Source organism: Salvelinus alpinus, chromosome 1, assembly GCF_045679555.1.
Source record: "Salvelinus alpinus chromosome 1, SLU_Salpinus.1, whole genome shotgun sequence".
Lineage (NCBI taxonomy): Eukaryota > Metazoa > Chordata > Actinopteri > Salmoniformes > Salmonidae > Salvelinus > Salvelinus alpinus.
In genome coordinates, this window is record NC_092086.1 from 52,931,161 (window position 1) to 52,953,391 (window position 22,231).

Genomic DNA, 22,231 nt, shown 5'->3' on the forward strand with positions numbered 1-22,231 from the left:
GAATAATGATGAGTGAGAAAGTTACACTGTACCCAAACCGGCTGCGTGCGCTCCATCGTGCGCAAATTGATTTTGTCCCCCCACACCAAACGCGATCACAACACGCAGGTTAAAATATCAAAACACTCTGAACCAATTATATTAATTCGGGGACAGGTCGAAAAGCATTAAACATTTATGACTATTTAGCAAGCAACTGCTAGCTTGCAGTTGCTTGCTAATTTGTCCTATTTAGCTAGCTTGCTGTTGCTAGCTAATTTGTCCTGGGAGATAAACGTTGAGTTGTTATTTTACCTGAAATGCACAAGGTCCTCTAATCCGACAATTAATCCACACATAAAACGGTCAACCGAATTGTTTCTAGTCATCTCTCCTACTTCCAGGCTTTTTCTTCTTTGGACTGTATATGGCGATTGGCATCTAAACTTCCATAGAATTACCACGACAACCGACGAACTCAGTTGTCTTTCAATCGCCCACGTGGGTATAACCAATGAGGAATCAAATCAAATCAAATCAAGTTTATTTTATATAGCCCTTCGTACATCAGCTGATATCTCAAAGTGCTGTACAGAAACCCAGCCTAAAACCCCAAACAGCAAGTAATGCAGGTGTAGAAGCACGGAGGAGATGGCACGTGGGTATCCGCTTCTATAAACCAATGAGGAGATGGGAGAGGCAGGGCTTGCACCAGCGATCAGCATCACAAATAGAACTGACTTCTATTTTAGAGCTTGACAACGCAGACGCTCGTTGGCACGCGCGAGCAGCGTGGGTGCAATAATTGAATAACATGTATGTTAACATTTATTTTGCAATGCTCGCGCACGCGATGTGAGCAGTGTAGTCAGCATGTTAGACGCACAAATATCATACCCCACAAAATAATCTGAAACAACCAAAACAAACAGCAAATGCATCCAACAAGTGTGTAGAGTCACAATATTGATGTAATCATTGCGTGCGTCGAATATGGGACCAAATACTAATCTTTTGATTACTTTGATACACATACTGTATAATTCAATTTGTCCAAATACTTGGTGGACTAGATACAAAAAGTGCTGTAATTTCTAAACGGTTCGCCCGATAAGAATGAACATACCTTCAAATTAAAGCTGACTGTCTGCACTTTGACCTCAGTCATTGTATCATTTCAAATCTAAACCGCTGGAGTACAGAGCCAAAACAAAATATTTGTCACGGCCCTAATATTTTTGGAGCTCATTATAGATTAGGAAACACTTATTTCCCAACTACCACCTCACCTTTAGTAACGTTGCTGTAAGGGGAGCTGATGGCTTGGCTGTTGGAGAGGGTTCTGTAGAGACAGCGGTAACTGCCCTGGTGTGAAGCATCCATCTTAAACTTTGTTAAAGTAGCCCTGGGCTGTGAGGATCCAATGGTCACATTCATGACAGAGTCTCCATTCAGATAGAAGATGAACTCCACAGCATTACAGAGGATACGGGATGGAAGAGTGCAGGTGAGTTGGACATCCTCTCCATGCAAGAAGGCAGAATAGGAAGGGTCTGTGGAGAGTGAAGGCTTCTGCAAGACAACACCTATTGGTCAAAGACATCTAGTTTAATGAGGCAACAGTAATCACAACCTATCTGTTGGTTTTAAATCTGTATTAGTACCTGCTCTGCTCTGCTCTAGGCTGCCCTCATCTGGTCACATAGCACCAAGTCTGGCAAGATGGCGTCAGAGATGGTTGCCTCGCTTCGAGTCCTTAGGAAACTATGCAGTATTTCGTCTTTTAATGATTTTTAGGTTTTATTACATTGTTAGCCCAGAAAATCATAAGTGTTATTACATGCAGCCGGGAATAACTATTGGATATAAGGGTGATGCAACTTACATTCCCGAAGCGGATCATTTGTTTGGACCACCACCCAGGACATTGGATCTAATCCCAGAGGCCAACCCAAAACAACGTCGCCGCAGGAGAGGTAGACGGAGCGGCCTCCTGGTCAGATTTCGAAGGCATGCACACCACCCACCGGTTCCAAGCATATTACTCACCAATGTCCAGTCTCTAGACAACAAGGTGGACGAAATTAGGGCAAGAGTTGCCTTCCAGAGAGACATCAGAGATTGTAACATTCTCTGTTTCACGGAAACATGGCTCTCTCGGGATGTGTTGTCCGAGTCGGTACAGCCACCGGGTTTCTTCATGCGTCGTGCTGACAGAAAAAAACATATCTCTAGTAAGAAGAAGGCGGGGGTGAATGCTTCATCATTAACGACTCATGGTGTAATCATAACAACATACAGGAACTCAAGTCATATTGTTCACCTGACCTAGAATGTCTTACAATCAAATGCCAACCACATTATCTCCCAAGAGATTTCTCTTCGATTATAGTCACAGCCGTGTATGTCCCCCCAAGCAGATACCTCCCCGGCCCTCAAGGAACTTCACTGGACTCTATGTAAACTGGAAACCATAAATCCTGAGGCTGCATTTATTGTAGCTGGGAATTTTAACAAGGCTACCTAAATTCTACCAGCACATTGACTGTAGCATCCGCGCGGGCAATACACTGGATCATTGCTATTCCAACTTCCAAGATGCATACAAGGCCCTCCCCGCCCTCCCTTCGGCAAATCCGACCACGACTCCATCTTGCTCCTACCGTCTTATAGGCAGAAACTCAAACAGGATGTACCCGTGACTAGAACCATTCAACGCTGGTCTGACCAATCGGAATCCACGCTTCAAGATTGTTTTGATCACGCGGACTGGGAAATGTTCCGGGAAGCCTCTGAAAGTAACATTGATTTGTAAGCTGACTCGTGAGTGAGTTTATAAGAAAGTGCATTGAAGATGTTGTACCCACTGTGACGATTCAAACCTACCCTAACCAGAAACCATGGATAGATGGTGGCATTTGCGCAAAACTGAAAGTGAGAACCATCGCATTCAACCATGGAAAGATGTAAGGGGAATATGGCCGAATACAAACAGTGTAGTTATTCCCTCCGCAATGCAATCAAACAAGCGAAATGTCAATATAGGGACAAAGTCACAATTCAACGGCTCAGACACAAGACCTATGTGGCAGAGTCTACAGGCAATTACGGACTACAAAAACAAAACCAGCCACGTCACGGACACCAATGTCTTTCTTCCAGATAAACTAAACACCTTCTTTGCCCGCTTTGAGGAGAATACAGTGCCACCGACACGGCCCGCTACCAAGGACAGCGGGCCCCCCCTCTCCTTCTCTGTGGCCGGCGTGAGTAAGACATTTAAACGTGTTAACCCTCGCAAGGCTGCTGGCCCAGACGGCATCCCTAGCCGCGTCCTCAGAGCATGCGCAGTCTGCTGTCCCCACATGCTTCAAGAAGGCCACCATTGTTCCTGTACCGAAGAAGACAAACATAACTGAACTAAATGACTATTGCCCCGTAGCACTCACTTCTGTCATCATGAAGTGCTTTGACAGACTAGTCAAGGATCATATCACCTCCACCTTACCTGATTTATTGTGATGGCGTAGGCTATATTAAATGGATTTATTGCATTGGTGTAGGCTACATTACATGGAGTTATTGTGATGGCGTAGGCTATATTACATGGATTTATTATGATGGCGTAGGCTATATTACATGGATTAATTGTGATGGCGTAGGCTATATTACATGGATTTATTGCGATGGCGTAGGCTATATTACATGGATTTATTGCGATGGCGTAGGCTATATTACATGGATTTATTGTGATGGCGTAGGCTATATTACCAGGATTTATTGTGATGGCGTAGGCTATATCACATGGATTTATTGCGATGGCGTAGGCTATATTACATGGATTTATTGTGATGGCGTAGGCTATATTACATGGATTTATTGTGATGGTGTAGGCTATATAACTTGGATTTATTTGACTTTTTCAAATGTAGATGTTGCAAAGATCTGCATCGTTGGCTTGTAGGCTATACGTGGAATCCAGGAGATCCTACATGTGTTTGTGTTAATTAACAGTCAATTACTGTGAGAATGGCAGTTATTTGCTTGACAATCACCGGCTGACAAAATGTCATGACCACCACAGCCCTACCCCCTGTCCCGTCAGCCCTGGTTAGCCTCTGAGCGAGGCCAGTTAGTTTTACTGGGTGCTTCTGGGTGACAGGTGCCCTCACACATTAAGGTCCCACACACCTCTAGCCAGGCACACATACACACACTCGGGTATAATCAGGAGAAACACACACACAGACAGACGTTTGTTTAACTATCCTTGTGGGGGACCAAACAATTGATTCCGATTAAAAATCCTATGTTTCCTAACCCCTAAACCTAACCTTAACCCTACACTTAACACCTAACCCTAATAGTAACCCTAACCCTAACCCCTAAGCCCAAAATGGCCTTTTTCCTTGTGGGGTTCCCACAAATGTCCCCAATTTTCCTTGTTTTAATATCGTTGTGCGGTCCCAAAACCACACACACACACACACACACACACACACACACACACACACACACACACACACACACACACACACACACACACACACACACACACACACACACACACACACACACACACACACACACACACACACACACACACACACACACACACACACACACACATAATGTGTTGGACATAATGAATGATGTGACACAAGTTCCTCCTTGTGGTGATAATAATATCTGCATCATCAAGTCCTTTACTTAATAGTTTTTTTCTAAATGAAAGTTGTTGGTCGGGGTCGATTTTGGCCTCCTGCGTCCAGAGATCTATTTCTAAATGTTGACCATATAGTTGTACAATATTTCAATCTCCACATATTTTCAAGACCATAGCTGTATCTTGTGAAGTCTCACATCAACAACAATAATTTAACAATGAATTGGATTTTATGTTATTTAAAGCCATACACACAATAATCGAAAATGTACACTGAAATCAAATTATTGTTAGATTTGACACATACAGTACAAATGTTTTTTTTTACAGTTGGTCATACTGTAGATCTCAAGTTTAGCACATCACAACCAGTCATTGCTACGGACTATTCTTTGACAGCACAACTCCTTGACAGCACACTGAATGTTATAGAAGAGAAATAGTCTAAAGTATTAATATATTTACTTTAAAAAATGTAATAATGGATTATGTTCAAAGCGTTCAGCCAATTCATCAAGACAATCACTGTTTTTAAACTGAAGTAAATAATGTCATAATTTAATTATTTAAAAATATAACAAAGTCAAGTCTGAAAACTCATACAATTACCTGGCAACAATAGAAATCAAACACCCAAACTATTTACATTGAAATTCTAACTCATATTCAAACAAAGCCTTTACTCGTATCTACTAAGTGAACATTTTGATGAAAAAGTTTTTTTTTTAAGCCCTTATAATTCAACTCACAAAGCTAACCTTTCATGCCTCTCCTGGCATCAATATCTCTGCATCAACATTCGTATTACAAGGCCTCCACTCATAGTTTGCGTATATGTTGTCATCTTCTTCAAAGTCATTTTCCCTTCCAGCTTTACATGAAGTGAGCTGCTCCAGGTCCAGATTTTCATAGTCTGCCTCATCTTCCTCACTTGCGTCTGGCCCTTCACCTTGGTTGTTTCCAAACTTGTTCATGGCTCCTGGGGCATTCCTGAGGATGAATACAAACATTTGAATTACATGCCTGGGGCCAGATTCACGAAACATTACTTATGAAAAAACTCAGGCTAGGATCTATTTTTCTCCACTTCCTGTCTGACTGACATGCCCAAAGTAAACTGCCTGTCACTCAGGCCCAGAAGCCATGATATGCATATAATTGGTTCCATTGGATAGAAACCACTTTGGAGTTTGTAGAAATGTTAAAATAATGTCTGAGACTATAACACAATTGATATGGTAGGAGAAAATTCAAAGGAAAAACAAAAATACATATTATTTTTTTGAGAGCCCATGCTCTTACAATGGAAAGCTATGGGTTTTATGTAATTCCAACTCCCAGATTGCAATTCCTATGGCTTACACTAGATGTCAACAGTGTTTGTTCAAGGTTTCAGGCTTGTTTCTTCCCAAACGAGGAAGAATTTTGAGTTTTGGTACTGGGAGTCCGAGTTGGAAATCAGTCTGTGCGCGCGCAACGAAGAGGACACGCACCTGGTAATTTTACTTTCCTATTGAACATACTTCTTTCCGTATGAAATATTATAGTTTAATTACATTTTAGGGTACCTGAGGGTTGAATAGGAATGTATTTTGACTTGTTTTAACAACGTTTAGCGGTAGCTTTTTGGATTCCTTTCTCTGCAAGTTGAACGAGTGGATTATTCAAATCGATGGCGCCAACTAAACTGACTTTTTGGGATATAAAAAAGGATTTTATCTAACAAAACGACACTACATGTTATAGCTGGCACCCTTTGGATTGCAAATCAGAGGAATATTTTCAAAAGTAAGTGAATATTTAATCGCTATTTGTGATTTAACGAAGCCTGTGCTGGTTTGAAAAATATTTTGATGTGGGGCGCCGTCCTCAAACATTCGCATGACATGCTTTCGTTGTTTAGCCTATTGTAAATCGGACAATGCAGTTAGATTAACACGAATGTAAGCTTTTAACCGATATAGGACACTTGTATGTACCTAGATGTTTAATATCCATAATTTTAATGATAAGTACATTTCCAAGAAGAAATCCTAAAGCATTATTTTCAAGATCCCGTTTCTTCTTAACTTTTTTCTTCGGAAGAAACATTAAGAACATATCCAATACTGAGGAATAGCAACTTTGCTTAACTTTCTTCTTAAGTCTATAGTTAAGGAAAAAATGCCAGTTATGAAGAAATTGCTTCTTAACCTGTCTAGCGGAACCCCGCCCACATTCCACTGAAAAGGCAGCGTGCGAAATTCAAAAAGATATTTTGTAGAAATATTAAACTTTCACACATTAACAAGTCCAATACAGCAAATGAAAGATAAACATCTTGTGAATCCAGCCAACATGTCCGATTTTTAAAATGTTTTACAGCGAAAACACCACGTATATTTATGTTAGCTCACCACCAAATACAAAAAAGCACAGACATTTCTTTCACAGCACAGGTAGCTTGCACAAAACCAACCAAACTAACCAAGAACCAACCAAACTAACCAAGAAACAACTTCATCAGATGACAGTCTTATAACATGTTATACAATAAATCTATGTTTTGTTCGAAAAATGTGCATATTTGAGGTATAAATCATAGTTTCACATTGCAGCTACCATCACAAATAGCACCGAAGCAGCCAGAGTAATTACAGAGACCAACGTGAAATACCTAAATACTCATCATAAAACATTTATGAAAAATACATGGTGTACAGCAAATGAAAGACAAACATCTTGTGAATCCAGCCAATATTTCAGATTTTTTAAGTGTTTTACAGCGAAAACACAATATAGCATTATATTAGCTTACCACAATAGCCAAAAACACAACCCATTTATCAGCAGCAAAAGTTAGCGATCGTAAAAAAACAGCAAAAGATATATAATTCTTCACTAACCTTGATAAGCTTCATCAGATGACAGTCCTATAACATCAGGTTATACAATACACTTATGTTTTGTTCGAAAATTTGCATATTTAGAGCTGAAATCCGTGGTTATACATTGTGAAAACGTAGCAACTTTTTTCCAGAATCTCCGGATATATTTTCTGACACTCACCTATTCTGACCAAATAACTCATAATAAACTTTACTAAAAAATACATGTTGTACAGCAAATGATAGATACACTAGTTCTTAATGCAATCGCCGTGTTAGAATTCTAAAAATAACTTTAGTACGACATACAGCTTACGTTATAGCGAGACAGCGCCCAAAATCTGAGCGGAAAATAATAGTAAACATTTTCGACAGAAATACGAAATAACATCATAACTGGGTCCTACTTTTGGTGAGCTTCCATCAGAATCTTGTACAAGGGGTCCTTTGTCCAGAATAATCGTTGTTTGGATTTAGAATGTCCTCTTCGTCTGTTGAATTAGCAACCAAAACTAGCCAAGTGGCGCGAAGCTGTCCATCGTCACCAAACGCAGAGAACGGAACACGCCAAAACTCCCGAAAAATTTTCAATAATCTGATAAAACTATATTGAAAAAACATACTTTACGATGATATTATCACATTTATCAAATACAATCAAAGCCGGAGATATTAGCCGTCTATAACGAAAGCTTTTCAGAAGCCAATGCTGATGTCCTTCCCGCGTCTTCCTGAACAAAGGAAATTGGGGTCATGTCATTCCAAGAACTCTCTTTTGACCATAGATATAGCTAGAATCTCCATTTCACCTCTCACTGCCTATTGACATCTAGTGGAAGGCGTATGAAGTGCATGTATAGTCATAAATTTCAAGCAAATTAATAGGGAGGCCCTGGAACAGAGCCTCGATTTCAGATTTTTCACTTTCTGACAGGAAGTTTGCTGCAAAATGAGTTCTGTTTTACTCACAGATATAATTCAAACGGTTTTAGAAACTTGAGAGTGTTTTCTATCCAATAGTAATAATAATATGCATATTGTACGAGCAAGAATAGAGTACGAGGCCGTTTAAATTGGGCACGATTTTTCCCCAAAGTGAAAATAGCGCCCTCTATCCTCAATTAAGAAGGTTTTGTGAATCCGGCCCCTGGACTTCAAGTCAGGATTTTGGCACACGTTACCCTTTCATAACTACAGACATTTTTTTATCATTATTTTTGGTGGTAAGCAACTCCCTTTTCATATACATTCCCGCATGGCATCCTTTTTTCAAGTTTTCATATTTGCTCTTGTTGACAAAGGTTTCTACGTTGACAAAGGTTTCTACGTTGACATAGTCCTCTTCATCATTTTCCTCACTCGCTGACACACATCACGACAAGAGAGACACCACAACACTACATTAAGAGAGACCTAAGACAACAACATAGCCTGGCAGCAACACATGACAACACAGCATGGTAGCAACACAACATGACAACAACATGGTAGCAACACAACATGGCAGCAGAACAACATGGTTGCAGCACAAAATAGGGTACAAACATGATCGGGCACAGACAACAGCACAAAGGGCAAGAAGGTAGAGACAACACATAACTTACTCATTATTTGTAGTGGTAAGCAACTCCTTTTTCACGTACATTTCAGCATGACATCCTTTTTTCAAGTCATCATCTTTGCTCTTGTTGACAAAGGTTTCTACGTTGACAAAGGTTTCTACGTTGACATAGTCCTCTTCATCATTTTCCTCACTCGCTGCAACCACAGTGTTTCCATATGTGCTAATGTTATTGGCAGCTGAGGGATTGATCAGTTTATTGCATATAAATAACGTCAGTGAATATACGCAGGAATAGATATCATAAACAGTACAAAACCATATCAAAATTAGGGTTGAAAAATTACAATAATCAAAATGTCCAGGTTTTCAAGATATCCTGGTTGGAGGATTCCACATTTCCTGATCAATCCTTCCTGATTTTCAGGAATCTTCCAACTGGGTGTTCTTGAAAACCTGGGTATTTTGCAACCCTAACATGAATCCTGATTAGAGGAGCTAGATCTTACTTTCTCTCGGGTTTATCATAAAAGACTGCTCTCTGCTGCGTATCTTCCTCCAGACTAGACAAGGAATGAGCAGCAGCAGGAGGAGCAGTAGCCCACCTATTACACCAGAGGCAATAATGGGGACTATGGATGCTATGGAGAGAAACACCACAATCAACATCCTTCAGAAGACTACATTTCAGAATTCGTATAGCTATCAAATTCTTCTGCAATGTAAAACATTGGTCTTAAAAAAATATTGCACGAATGATAGAACTGATAATATCTATGTATTTTTCTACTCACAATCCTTAAATATGGCCTTAATGGTAATGCACTTGAAAACATGAAACTAAAATATATTTTACCTCGAATGCTGACTGTCAGCAACTCTGTCTTGATAGAATGGAATGACAGGGTGGAGACATTAACTTCATAAACACAACTGTAGTTCCCCTGGTCTGTATACTCTGCAATAGGAAAGTGAAAGGAGGCAGAGTGGTTGACTGCTGGCTTAGTTTCAGTCCTGTTGGACCCAGAGAAGTCCAGATAGAAGAGGCCTCCAGGATACTGTGGCTGAATGGAGCAGGTGATGGAGAAGCTGTGGCCCCTGGTCACCTCTGGCCCCTGAAGTCCCCAGAACATCCCTCCATTTGGAGCACTGAGAGAGATGTTGGGCTGTAACAAGACGACTAGCAAAAGACAAGAGCAGGTTGTTAACGTGTGCACTTAACTGCAGCATAACAGTAATCTTTCTCGACAAGAGAACACTATGTTAGAATACATTATGAAGAGATTTCCAAACTCGTGCATTGTTATGAATTTTATGAATAATGACTAAATGATGTATACATTTAACTAGAACTATAACTAATTGAATTCTACCCTGTTTTTCTGTATTGATCAATAATGTTAGTTCATAATAAAGAGGTTATGTAGCATGTACATGGGAAGAGAGGAAGGTATGTGTGTGCCTAAAGAAAACAAAGTGGATCATTAAACTATGTTTGAACCGACCCGGCTATAACTCTGGGGAGATAAGATAAGACATGGAGGGCCCCTTCAGATTTCCCGTATCTGGAGGGGACTGGAACTGTCAGCTGTGTGGTAATAAACTTTGGTGAGACTCCAGGAGAAGAAGGGAGAATCCAAAGTTTAGTGTGTATGTATGTGCGTAGGTTAAGAGAAGGTATTAAACTAACGTTTTTGTATATACACAGCAGAGCTCTCTAAATAAACATTCCTGACAATTGTAGCTGGGCCTCCGCTGGATTCATTTCAACCAGTTTCTTACAAACTCTGGGTTTCAGGCTGAGTAATTAATTCAATTTGGTATTATGAACAACTGAGAACAAAATTCTTGTAACAATTAAAGAACGTATAATCTCGAAACCCAGTGTTCCTCTTGCTGATGGTGTTCACCCATTAATGTTTAGTTGCTCACCTATAACAGAGAATTCAACAGAGTCATTTTGAGGGGAGCTGAAGTCTCGACTGGATACCCTAGTCTCATATTGACATCGGTTTGAGCCCTCATGGCTAAAGTCCACTTTAGGAATGTTGAAGATGACAGAGTAGCTACTTGTGGTTTTGTCCATTCTGAACGAGTCTAAAGTCTTCTGTAATTTGAATGTTTGAATGTGACGGAGCAGATGATGTCAACACCGTCACCCCAGGCAACCTCTGTGGCAGATCTCAGATTTATTTGGGGCTTTGGGAGGGTCACTTGCTGTCCACAGTCCACCTGGTCATGCTGCTGCTCCAGTTTAACTTCTTATGGCTGCAAGCCCGAAGTCGGGCACAATATGACAACAGCCAGTCCAAGTACAGGGCGCGAAATTCAAAATATATTTTTTAGAAATATTTCACACATTAACAAGTCCAATACAGCAAATGAAAGATAAACATCTTGTGAATCCAGCCAACATGTCCGATTTTTTAAATGTTTTACAGCGAAAACACCACGTATATTTATGTTAGCTCACCACCAAATACAAGAAAGCACAGACATTTCTTTCACAGTACAGGTAGCTTGCACAAAACCAACCAAACTAACCAAGAACCAACCAAACTAACCAAGAAACAACTTCATCAGATGACAGTCTTATAACATGTTATACAATAAATCTATGTTTTGTTCGAAAAATGTGCATATTTCAGGTATAAATCATAGTTTTACATTGCACCTGCAATCACAAATAGCACCGAAGCAGCTAGAACAATTACAGAGACCAAATTGAAATACCTAAATACTCATTTTTATTTTTTTTTTTTTTTTATTTCACCTTTATTTAACCAGGTAGGCTAGTTGAGAACAAGTTCTCATTTGCAACTGCGACCTGGCCAAGATAAAGCATAGCAGTGTGAACAGACAACACAGAGTTACACATGGAGTAAACAATAAACAAGTCAATAACATGGTAGAAAAAAAGAGAATCTATATACAATGTGTGCAAAAGGCATGAGGTAGGCAATAAATCGAATAATTACAATTTAGCAGATTAACACTGGAGTGATAAATCATCAGATGATCATGTGCAAGAAGAGATACTGGTGTGCAAAAGAGCAGAAAAGTAAATAAATAAAAGCAGTATGGGGGGTGAGGTAGGTAAATTGGGTGGGTAGTTTACAGATGGACTATGTACAGCTGCAGCGATCGGTTAGCTGCTCGGATAGCAGATTTTTAAAGTTGTTGAGGGAGATAAAAGTCTCCAACTTCAGAGATTTTTGCAATTCGTTCCAGTCGCAGGCAGCAGAGAACTGGAAGGAAAGGCGTCCAAATGAGGTTTTAGCTTTAGGGATGATCAGTGAGATACACCTGCTGGAGCGCGTGCTGCGGGTGGGTGTAGCCATCGTGACCAGTGAACTGAGATAAGGCGGCACTTTACCTAGCATAGCCTTGTAGATGACCTGGAGCCAGTGGGTCTGACGACGAACATGTAGCGAGGGCCAGCCGACTAGGGCACACAGGTCGCAGTGGTGGGTCGTATAAGGTGCTTTAGTAACAAAACGAATGGCACTGTGAAAAACTGCATCCAGTTTGCTGAGTAGAGTGTTGGAAGCTATTTTGTAGATGACATCGCCGAAGTCGAGGATCGGTAGGATAGTCAGTTTTACTAGGGTAAGTTTGGCGGCGTGAGTGAAGGAGGCTTTGTTGCGGAATAGAAAGCCGATTCTTGATTTGATTTTTGGATTGGAGATGTTTGATATGAGTCTGGAAGGAGAGTTTGCAGTCTAGCCAGACACCTAGGTACTCATAGATGTCCACATATTCTAGGTCGGAACCGTCCAGGGTGGTGATGCTAGTCGGGCGTGCGGGTGCAGGCAGCGAACGGTTGAAAAGCATGCATTTGGTTTTACTAGCGTTTAAGAGCAGTTGGAGGCCACGGAAGGAGTGTTGTATGGCATTGAAGCTCGTTTGGAGGTTAGATAGCACAGTGTCCAAGGAAGGGCCGGAAGTATATAGAATGGTGTCGTCTGCGTAGAGGTGGATCAGGGAATCGCCCGCAGCAAGAGCAACATCATTGATGTATACAGAGAAAAGAGTCGGCCCGAGAATTGAACCCTGTGGTACCCCCATAGAGACTGCCAGAGGACCGGACAACATGCCCTCCGATTTGACACACTGAACTCTGTCTGCAAAGTAGTTGGTGAACCAGGCAAGGCAGTCATTAGAAAAACCGAGGCTACTGAGTCTGCCGATAAGAATATGGTGATTGACAGAGTTGAAAGCCTTGGCCAGGTCGATGAAGACGGCTGCACAGTAATGTCTTTTATCGATGGCGGTTATGATATCGTTTAGTACCTTGAGCGTGGCTGAGGTGCACCCGTGACCGGCTCGGAAACCGGATTGCACAGCGGAGAAGGTACGGTGGGATTCGAGATGGTCAGTGATCTGTTTGTTGACTTGGCTTTCGAAGACCTTAGATAGGCAGGGCAGGATGGATATAGGTCTGTAACAGTTTGGGTCCAGGGTGTCTCCCCCTTTGAAGAGGGGGATGACCGCGGCAGCTTTCCAATCCTTGGGGATCTCAGATGATACAAAGGAGAGGTTGAACAGGCTGGTAATAGGGGGTGCGACAATGGCGGCGGACAGTTTCAGAAATAGGGGGTCCAGATTGTCAAGCCCAGCTGATTTGTATGGGTCCAGGTTTTCCAGCTCTTTCAGAACATCTGCTATCTGGATTTGGGTAAAGGAGAAGCTGGGGAGGCTTGGGCGAGTAGCAGCGGGGGGGGCGGGGCTGTTGGCCAAGGTTGGAGTCGCCAGGAGGAAGGCATGGCCAGCCATTGAGAAATGCTTGTTGAAGTCTTCGATTATCACGGATTTATCGGTGGTGACCGTGTTACCTAGCCTCAGTGCAGTGGGCAGCTGGGAGGAGGTGCTCTTGTTCTCCATGGACTTTACAGTATCCCAGAACCTTTTGGAGTTAGAGCTACAGGATGCGAATTTCTGCTTGAAAAAGCTGGCCTTTGCTTTCCTGACTGACTGCGTGTATTGGTTCCTGACTTCCCTGAACAGTTGCATATCACGGGGGCTCTTCGATGCTATTGCAGTTCGCCACAGGATGTTTTTGTGCTGGTCGAGGGCAGTCAGGTCTGGAGTGAACCAAGGGCTATATCTGTTCTTGGTTCTGCATTTTTTGAACGGAGCATGCTTGTCTAATATGGTGAGGAAGTAACATTTAAAGAATGACCAGGCATCCTCAACTGACGGGATGAGGTCAATATCCTTCCAGGGTACCCGGGCCAGGTCGATTAGAAAGGCCTGCTCGCAGAAGTGTTTTAGGGAGCGTTTGACAGTGATGAGGGGTGGTCGTTTGACCGCGGACCCGTGGCGGATACAGGCAATGAGGCAGTGATCGCTGAGATCTTGATTGAAGACAGCAGAGGTGTATTTGGAGGGCAGGTTGGTCAGGATAATGTCTATTAGGGTGCCCATGTTTACGGATTTAGGGTTGTACCTGGTGGGTTCCTTGATGATTTGTGTGAGATTGAGGGCATCAAGCTTGGATTGTAGGACTGCCGGGGTGTTAAGCATATCCCAGTTTAGGTCACCTAACAGAACAAACTCTGAGGCTAGATGGGGAGCGATCAATTCACAGATGGTGTCCAGGGCACAGCTGGGAGCTGAGGGGGGTCGGTAGCAGGCGGCAACAGTGAGAGACTTATTTCTGGAGAGATTAATTTTTAAAATTAATAATAATCATCATTTTTCATCATAAAACATTTATGAAAAATACATTCTGTACAGCAAATGAAAGACAAACATCTTGTGAATCCAGCCAATATTTCCGATTCTTTAAGTGTTTTACAGCGAAAACACAATATAGCATTATATTAGCTTACTACAATAGCCAACCACACAACTACATTGAATCAAGGCAACAGTAGCGATAGCGACAAAACCAGCAAAAGATATGAATTATTTCACTAACCTTCATAAACTTCATCAGATGACAGTCCTATAACATCATATTACACAATACATATATGGTTTGTTCGAAAATGTGCATATTTAGAGCTGAAATCCGTGGTTATACATTGTGAAAACGTAGCAAACATTTTCCAGAATCTCCGGATATATTTCTGACACTCACCTATTCTGACCAAATAACTAATCATAAACGTTACTAAAAAATACTTGTTGTACAGCAAATGATAGATACACTAGTTCCTAATGCAATCGCCGTGTTAGAATTCTAAAAATAACTTTAGTACGACATGCAGCTTACGTTATAGCGAGACAGCGCCAAAAATCAAGGCGGAAAACACAACAACACATTTTAGACAGAAATAGGAAATAACATCATAAATGGGTCCTACTTTTGTTGAGCTTCCATCAGAATCTTGCACAAGGGGTCCTTCGTCCAGAACAATCGTTGTTTGGTTTGAGAATGTCCTTTTTCCCTCTCGAATTAGCAAGCAAAACTTGCCAAGTGGCGCGAAGCTGTCCATCGTGAACAAACGCATGGAACGGAACACGCCAAAACTCCCGAAAAAATTTCAATAACCTGATAAAACTATATTGAAAAAACATACTTTACGATGATATTGTCACATTTATCAAATAAAATCAAAGCCGGAGATATTAGCCGTCTATAACAAAAGCTTTTCAGAAGCCAATGCTGATGTACTTCCTGCGCCTTCCTGAACAAAGGAATTTGGGGTCATGTCATTCCAAGCTCTCTCTTTTGACCATAGAAATAGCTATACACTCCATTTCACCTCTCACAGCCTATTGACATCTAGTGGAAGGCGTATGAAGTGCATGTATACTAATAGATTTCAAGCAAATGATTAGGGAGGCCCTGGAACAGAGCCTCGATTTCAGATTTGTCACTTTCTGACAGGAAGTTTGCTGCAAAATGAGTTCTGTTTTACTCACAGATATAATTCAAACGGTTTTAGAAACTTGAGAGTGTTTTCTATCCAATAGTAATAATAATATGCATATTGTACGAGCAAGAATTGAGTACCAGGCCGTTTCAAATGGGCACCTTTCATCCAAGCTACTCAATACTGCCCCTGCAGCCATAAGAAGTTAAACTGTTCTGCTTGCGGGTATGGAACCCTGACCTGTTCAGCGGACTTGATACCTTGTCCCGGACCTGCTGTTTTCGACTCTCTCTCTCTCTCTCTACCGCACCTGCTGTCTCTAACTCTGAATGATCGGCTATGAAAAGCCAACTGACATTTACTCCTGAGGTGCTGACCTGTTGCACCCTCTACAACCACTGTGATTATTATTATTATTTGACCCTGCTGGTCATCTATGAACGTTTGAACATCTTGGCCACCTGCTTTTCCAGGGAGTTTTTCCTAGCCACTGTGCTTCTACACCTGCATTGCATGCTGTTTGGTGTTTTAGGCTGGGTTTCTGTATAGCACTTTGTGACATCGGCTGATGTAGAAAGGGCTTTATAAATCAATTTGATTGATTGATTGGTCACAGAAATCAAGGTGTAATATGGTCATAATAAAGCCAGTTAAATAATTGTTTTGCTGTGGATCAGAGCAGAATATCTCACCCCCCCCCCCCCCCCCCCCTTATAAAAAGAAAGCAGAACAACAATTAATTAGGGACTGGGGTGGAGGTAGGCGAAAACAGCAGCACGGGTTGCGATGAATGTATAGACGTGGTCAAATGTATTGGCACCCTTGTACGATTCACTATTTCTTCAAAAATACGTTGAAATTGAAAGAACGCTGGTGTTTCCAATGTATATGTTTGATTTAAAACTGCACCGACCTAAACTGAAATTGCCATGTTTCAATAAAATACAAATAATAAAATGGTTTGGATTAAATTATTTCAAATTCGAATTAATTTGGTTGGAGGCAATGATTCCCATTAATGTGAAATTTATCTCACCTGTGGTTAGTTGCAGGTGCCTAACGGTAAAAATAGCAATTTAATAAGTTGCTCCATATATTTGACTGCATCTGTATATTGGTTTGATAAACTTAAAACCACTAAATGTAATATTTTAAGCTGCTCCAGCAAAAAGATTGACTGTAAAAACTTGAAAACTCAGTCTTCATGTTGTCTAAAGCACAAACTTGCGCTTTATTTTGTTAGCTTCAGGCTTTCTCTTTTTGCTCTGGAATGCTGCCTGAACTGGGAAACAATCTTGTCAGCTATCAGGAACATGTCAAAAAGTCTTCTTAACGCTAAACAAGACATGGCAGTTGTGTATGTGGTGAAATATTAACCCACAGAGCCTTCAGAAAGTATTCACACCTCTTGACTTTTTCCACATTTTGTTGTGTTACGACCTGAATTTATAACTGATTCAATTGAGATTTTGTGTCACTGGCATATATTGACTATACTTTTTCTTCCACTTTAACAGAGTATTTTGTGTAGATTGCTGACATTTTAATCCCACTTTGTAACAACAAAATGTGGAAAAAGTCAAGGGGTGTGAATACTTTCTGAAGGCACTGCTTATGTAACCTTACAGAAGCGGTCATTGAACAGTTTTTGGCAGAAACATTGCTGCAATGCGTGTGCAACAAGTTGCTCTAGCGTCTACTAGTGATAGTTTGTTACAAAAACCTGTTCTGCAAAACACGTTTTTAGAAAAGGTTTGTGCCCTCAACTATAAGTGTGTTCGCAGTCTTACTCACCAATAGTGATGTCCATGGAGTTGCTGGAAGAAGAGCTGATCATTTTCTGACCATTCTGGGTTATCTGTTGTAGACAACTGTACCTTCCCTGGTGTGCAGATTGCAGACTGGACAATGTGAAAGTCTTACTGGTCTGAGTGGTTCCAACTGCTTGGGTCATTATTGAAGATCCTCCCATATATAAGTCAAAGTTTGCAGTGATGGCAATTCGTTGAGGGACAGTGCAGTTGAACTGTACCATTTCACCAGGTGAAAAAGCTGAGTGGGAAGGTGTTGCAGAGAGGATAGGCATCCTTAGAGTTAAACCTGTACAAAAGTATTCTGTATTAGTTACAAGAAAAGACAAGACACACGTAGGGCTCCACAAAAATGAAGGCCATGGTCATTCAAGTCATGGAACTGGATAGTTTTTATCTCATCACCCATTTCGTGATATCAACTAAAGCAATGGAAATGTGTCAGGCAGGAGAGAATGGCAGGACATTGGGAATTCCTTACCTGAACAGACAACACCAGCATCTTCACTGTGTTTGCAGTCATGTGTTGTAATGTGTGAGCACTGTGTGAGTGTGTTTTCATTACCGGAGCATTTAATATTATCCATCCAGATCTGCTCAGTGCCCTGACCAAAGCGGGCAGACCCCGGGGAACTCATAGCACTCCCACAGCCCAGCTGTTTACAGACCACCTTAGCATCATTCATATCCCAGTCGTCATCACACACTGTTCCCCACTGGCCACTGTAATAGATCTCCACTCTCCCAGAGCAGCGACCATAACCATTGACCAGCCTGACCTGGGCACCTTGCAGGTTTGGGGGAGAGGGGGACAAAAATGAAGGCCATGGTCATTCAAGTCATGGAACTGGACAGTTTTTATCTCATCACCCATTTCGTGATATCAACTAAAGCAATGGAAATGTGTCAGGCAGGAGAGAATGGCAGGACATGGTCAATTCCTTACCTGAACAGACAACACCAGCATCTTCACTGTGATGGCAGTTATGTGTTGTAGTGTGTGAGCACTGTGTGAGTGTGCTTTCATTACCGGAGCATTTAATATTATCCATCCAGATCTGCTCAGTGCCCTGACCAAAGTGGGCAGACCCCGGGGAACTCATAGCACTCCCACAGCCCAGCTGTTTACAGACCACCTTAGCATCATTCATATCCCAGTCGTCATCACACACTGTTCCCCACTGACTGTTGTGATAGATCTCCACTCTCCCAGAGCAGAGACCATTGACCAGTCTGATCTGGGCACTCTCTATGAGGTCTATGAGGTTTAAAGACAGTTATACATCAAAATTCATGGCTGTGGTAAACGTAAAAACAAATTGTAAAAAAATAATAACTCAGAGAATTCATCTGCACTCTATAAAATGATGGGCAAAAAAATGTCATAACCCAGAGCTGGTTAAATAGTGGACAGAGCACACAATGGGTTATTTGGACCCACACAGTTGTGCTACATGAATAACCCAACATGTTGGGTTGTTGGGATAAACCAAACATGGGTTGATTTAACCATCAGTTGTTGTTTTTTTAACCATCAGTTGGGTTGACCGAACAGCTAGGTCTTTTTTAATGTAATCCATAGGTTATTAATTTTCAGGAGTTGTGACTTATTATGGGCGTGGCATTCATATAGTTATTTTTGGCCACCCATGAGAGTAAATGTCATTCCTGTTCATAATTTTAAGTTTCTACACCGCTAACTTTCTATATTTTTGCACATGACGTATGCTAATATAAAATTCAGAACATTATTATTTACATATCCCAACATTGAGAAAAAATGTTGAGATATATATTAGGAAATGTACCAGTGGCGGTTAGTGCTGTTTAATATGAGGAAGGAAGACTAAATTTCATGAGCATGGCCTTCTTTCTAATACAGCATATTGGATGACTCATTCATTCACACAATTCAATGTAACAGCGATAGGTTTAGGCTACTACATGATACTCACATTTTCCTTATACCCATCATGAGGGTTGCTACAACCTAGCCTATGAATGAAAGTTCACAACGTAGGTTGAGAGACAAATTTGAGGTGACAGACAGTGACACGTGGACAGACAGGTTTTTTAGCCTGGTCACATACAGCTGATGTGTTGTGCATAGAAGTCCACAAGCGAAGGGAAGAGGAGAGATACGAGAAGGCCCCAGTGGCAATAAATTAGTAATACCAAAAGCTTACTTTGACTTGGAAGAGTTCCGGTGTTCTTTTGGAAAGTCATAGCCAGCTAGCTAACATAGCATCCCTCTGTTTGAGCAGGGTGTTTTAGTAGGCAAATTTTGCTAGCTAAGTAAGTGAAACTGAAGTGCAAAAAAATTACGAAATCTCTCTCTCTATTTCTCCTTCATTCGGGACTGAATTAATTCGTTCAAAACTGCTCAACTATTGTCGCTCTCTCTGTTTGAGTCAATTACTCACCACATTTTATACACTGCAGTGCTAGCTGGCTGTAGCGTATGCTTTCAGTACTAGATTAATTATTTGATCCTTTGATTGGGTGGAGAACATGTCAGTTCATGCTGCAAAAGCTCTGATAGGCTGCAGGATGTCCTCCAGAATTTGTCATAATTACTGTGTAAGTCTATGGAAGGGGGTGAGAACCATGAGCGTCCCAGGTTTTGTATTGAAGTCAATGTGCCAAGAGGAAGACGGAAGCTAGTTGTCCTCAAGCTACACCATGGTGCTACCCTACAGAGTGCTGTTGAGGCTACTGTAGGCCTTTGCAAAATAGTGTGTTTTGAGCAATTATTTGATGACTATATTTAGTATAGTTTTATCTAAAAAGGATAACTATCTAAATGTTTAAAATTTTAAAAAAAATATATGAATTTCACTGAGGAGGATGGTGCTCCCCTTCCAACTCTAAGGAACCTCCACTGACATGTACATATCCCAACATTGGGATGTGCGTAGGCTTTTAACGAACTCATACACTTTTGTAAACTTCATTAAAGTTACAAAAGTATCAATGTTCAACCTTAATATGTGATAACAATACAACAGAACGTATTAACCGGGATGACAAAAATTATTATCTGAAAGCCACACCCCTACTAAGCCACACCTCCTTGACCCACTGGGTGCTGGATTGTTTATTCTGGGTAATTGAGATATACTCAATAACCCAACATAAACACCCCAGCATCAATAACTGGCAGTTTTTAAAGAAATCAACCGAACTAAGTGACCCAATGCCTGCAACCCAGCAGTTGGGTCATCCAAAGAACCCAGCATTTTCTTTTGTGATGTGTGCAGCATACTATGAATTATATAGTATGAACTACTACTGATTCTAATGTTAATGTTAAGACATCTTAATGTTAATATTTGGATGTCAAAAAGATGTCTATGCTAAAGATATTGTGTTTCACGCAATGGTTGCCACAGCTTTTTCAGGAGTTGACATGACTAAAACCAAAAGGAGATTCACTTATCTGCAGGTAGAGGTCCATTCCATAGATAGACTAATAAAGAAAAACAAATTGAATTTGAAATTAGTGGTTGTCAATGTGTCAAAATACCCACACAGCTGAGACAAAAACCTTTCATTAAGACAAAACTGAAGATGAGCCAGCATGCAATATTCTGTGGTTCACCACAAACTGTCCCAAGAAGCATGCTGTGTGATTGGTCAGTTCAGTATGTGAAAGGCAATGTCTATTTTAGTGAGGATAGTGAGAATGTTTTAGTTAGCATAAACTAAATTCAATCAAACATGAATGATGTACTAATCAGAGTTCTGCCCAAAGAATGTAAGAGTGGCGCTGCGTCACCTGTGGGCATTATTTGACTCTATTTGTTATCATTTAAGGCCAGGCAACACACCCTAATAGGGTACTGTTTGCTCTAGATTCCAGGAAATGGCAGTTACGGCGGTTAAAAAGTGCTCAAATATCTGTCCGCTTCGGGGACTTTTTTCTCTCTCGTTTGCCTTAAACTATTACTGTATTCCTAACTGTCCACTACAACTACTTAAAGGCCCAGTGCAGTCTAAAACTGGATTTTCTGTTGTTTTATATACACTCAGTGGCCAGTTTATTAGGTATGTTCATCTAGTACTGGGTAGGACCCTCCTTTGCCTCCAGAACACCCTGAATTATTCGGGGAATGGATGATACAAGGTGCAGCATTCCAACCTGGTCTCAGACCATTTCGTATTATTCTCTACGTAAATCCGAAACACTCCATTTAGTATGATATGTTACGTTTCATATGGTATGTAGTAATTTGTGGTAATGGTAATGTCCATTACCCATTTCGTATGATATGTTATGAATTACAATTCGTATTATATATTACGAATTTGCAAAATGTACAATGTTTCCAATTGGAAAAAAGTACAATATGTTATGAATTTGCAAGACGTATGAAATGTTATGAATTCTAGCTAGGTGGCTAATGTTATCCAGAGCGAGATTAGATAAAATCTAATGAAGGAACAGTAGATAAACACTCTCAAACGTTTTAAATTTGGAGTTGGCTGTTAACAATACGCGGATAAACGATGGGGAATAGTAA

The 22,231-nt window shown here is 40.9% G+C and overlaps 1 protein-coding gene across 1 annotated transcript; it reads right to left on the reverse strand.

Moving 5' to 3' along the window:
* Nucleotides 1-4,924: 4,924 nt before the first annotated feature.
* Nucleotides 4,925-17,984, reverse strand: LOC139580442 (uncharacterized). The gene is made up of 5 exons (XM_071409117.1): nucleotides 17,692-17,984; nucleotides 9,930-10,253; nucleotides 9,583-9,714; nucleotides 9,117-9,270; nucleotides 4,925-5,635 (listed from the first exon to the last, which is right to left on the reverse strand). The coding sequence occupies exons 1-5, from the start codon at nucleotides 17,981-17,983 to the stop codon at nucleotides 5,407-5,409; spliced, it is 1,131 nt and encodes a 376-aa protein (XP_071265218.1). The 5' UTR covers nucleotide 17,984; the 3' UTR covers nucleotides 4,925-5,406.
* Nucleotides 17,985-22,231: the final 4,247 nt, after the last annotated feature.

Coding starts and splice junctions, on each gene's coding strand:
- LOC139580442 (XM_071409117.1), bottom strand. CDS start 17,983: ATGCCTATCCTCTCTGCAACACCTTCCCACTCAGCTTTTTCACCTGGT. Junction 10,254..17,691: donor CTCCATGGACATCACTATTG/GTGAGTAAGACT, acceptor GTCTTTTGCTAG/TCGTCTTGTTACAGCCCAAC. Junction 9,715..9,929: donor GCTGACAGTCAGCATTCGAG/GTAAAATATATT, acceptor TTCTCTCCATAG/CATCCATAGTCCCCATTATT.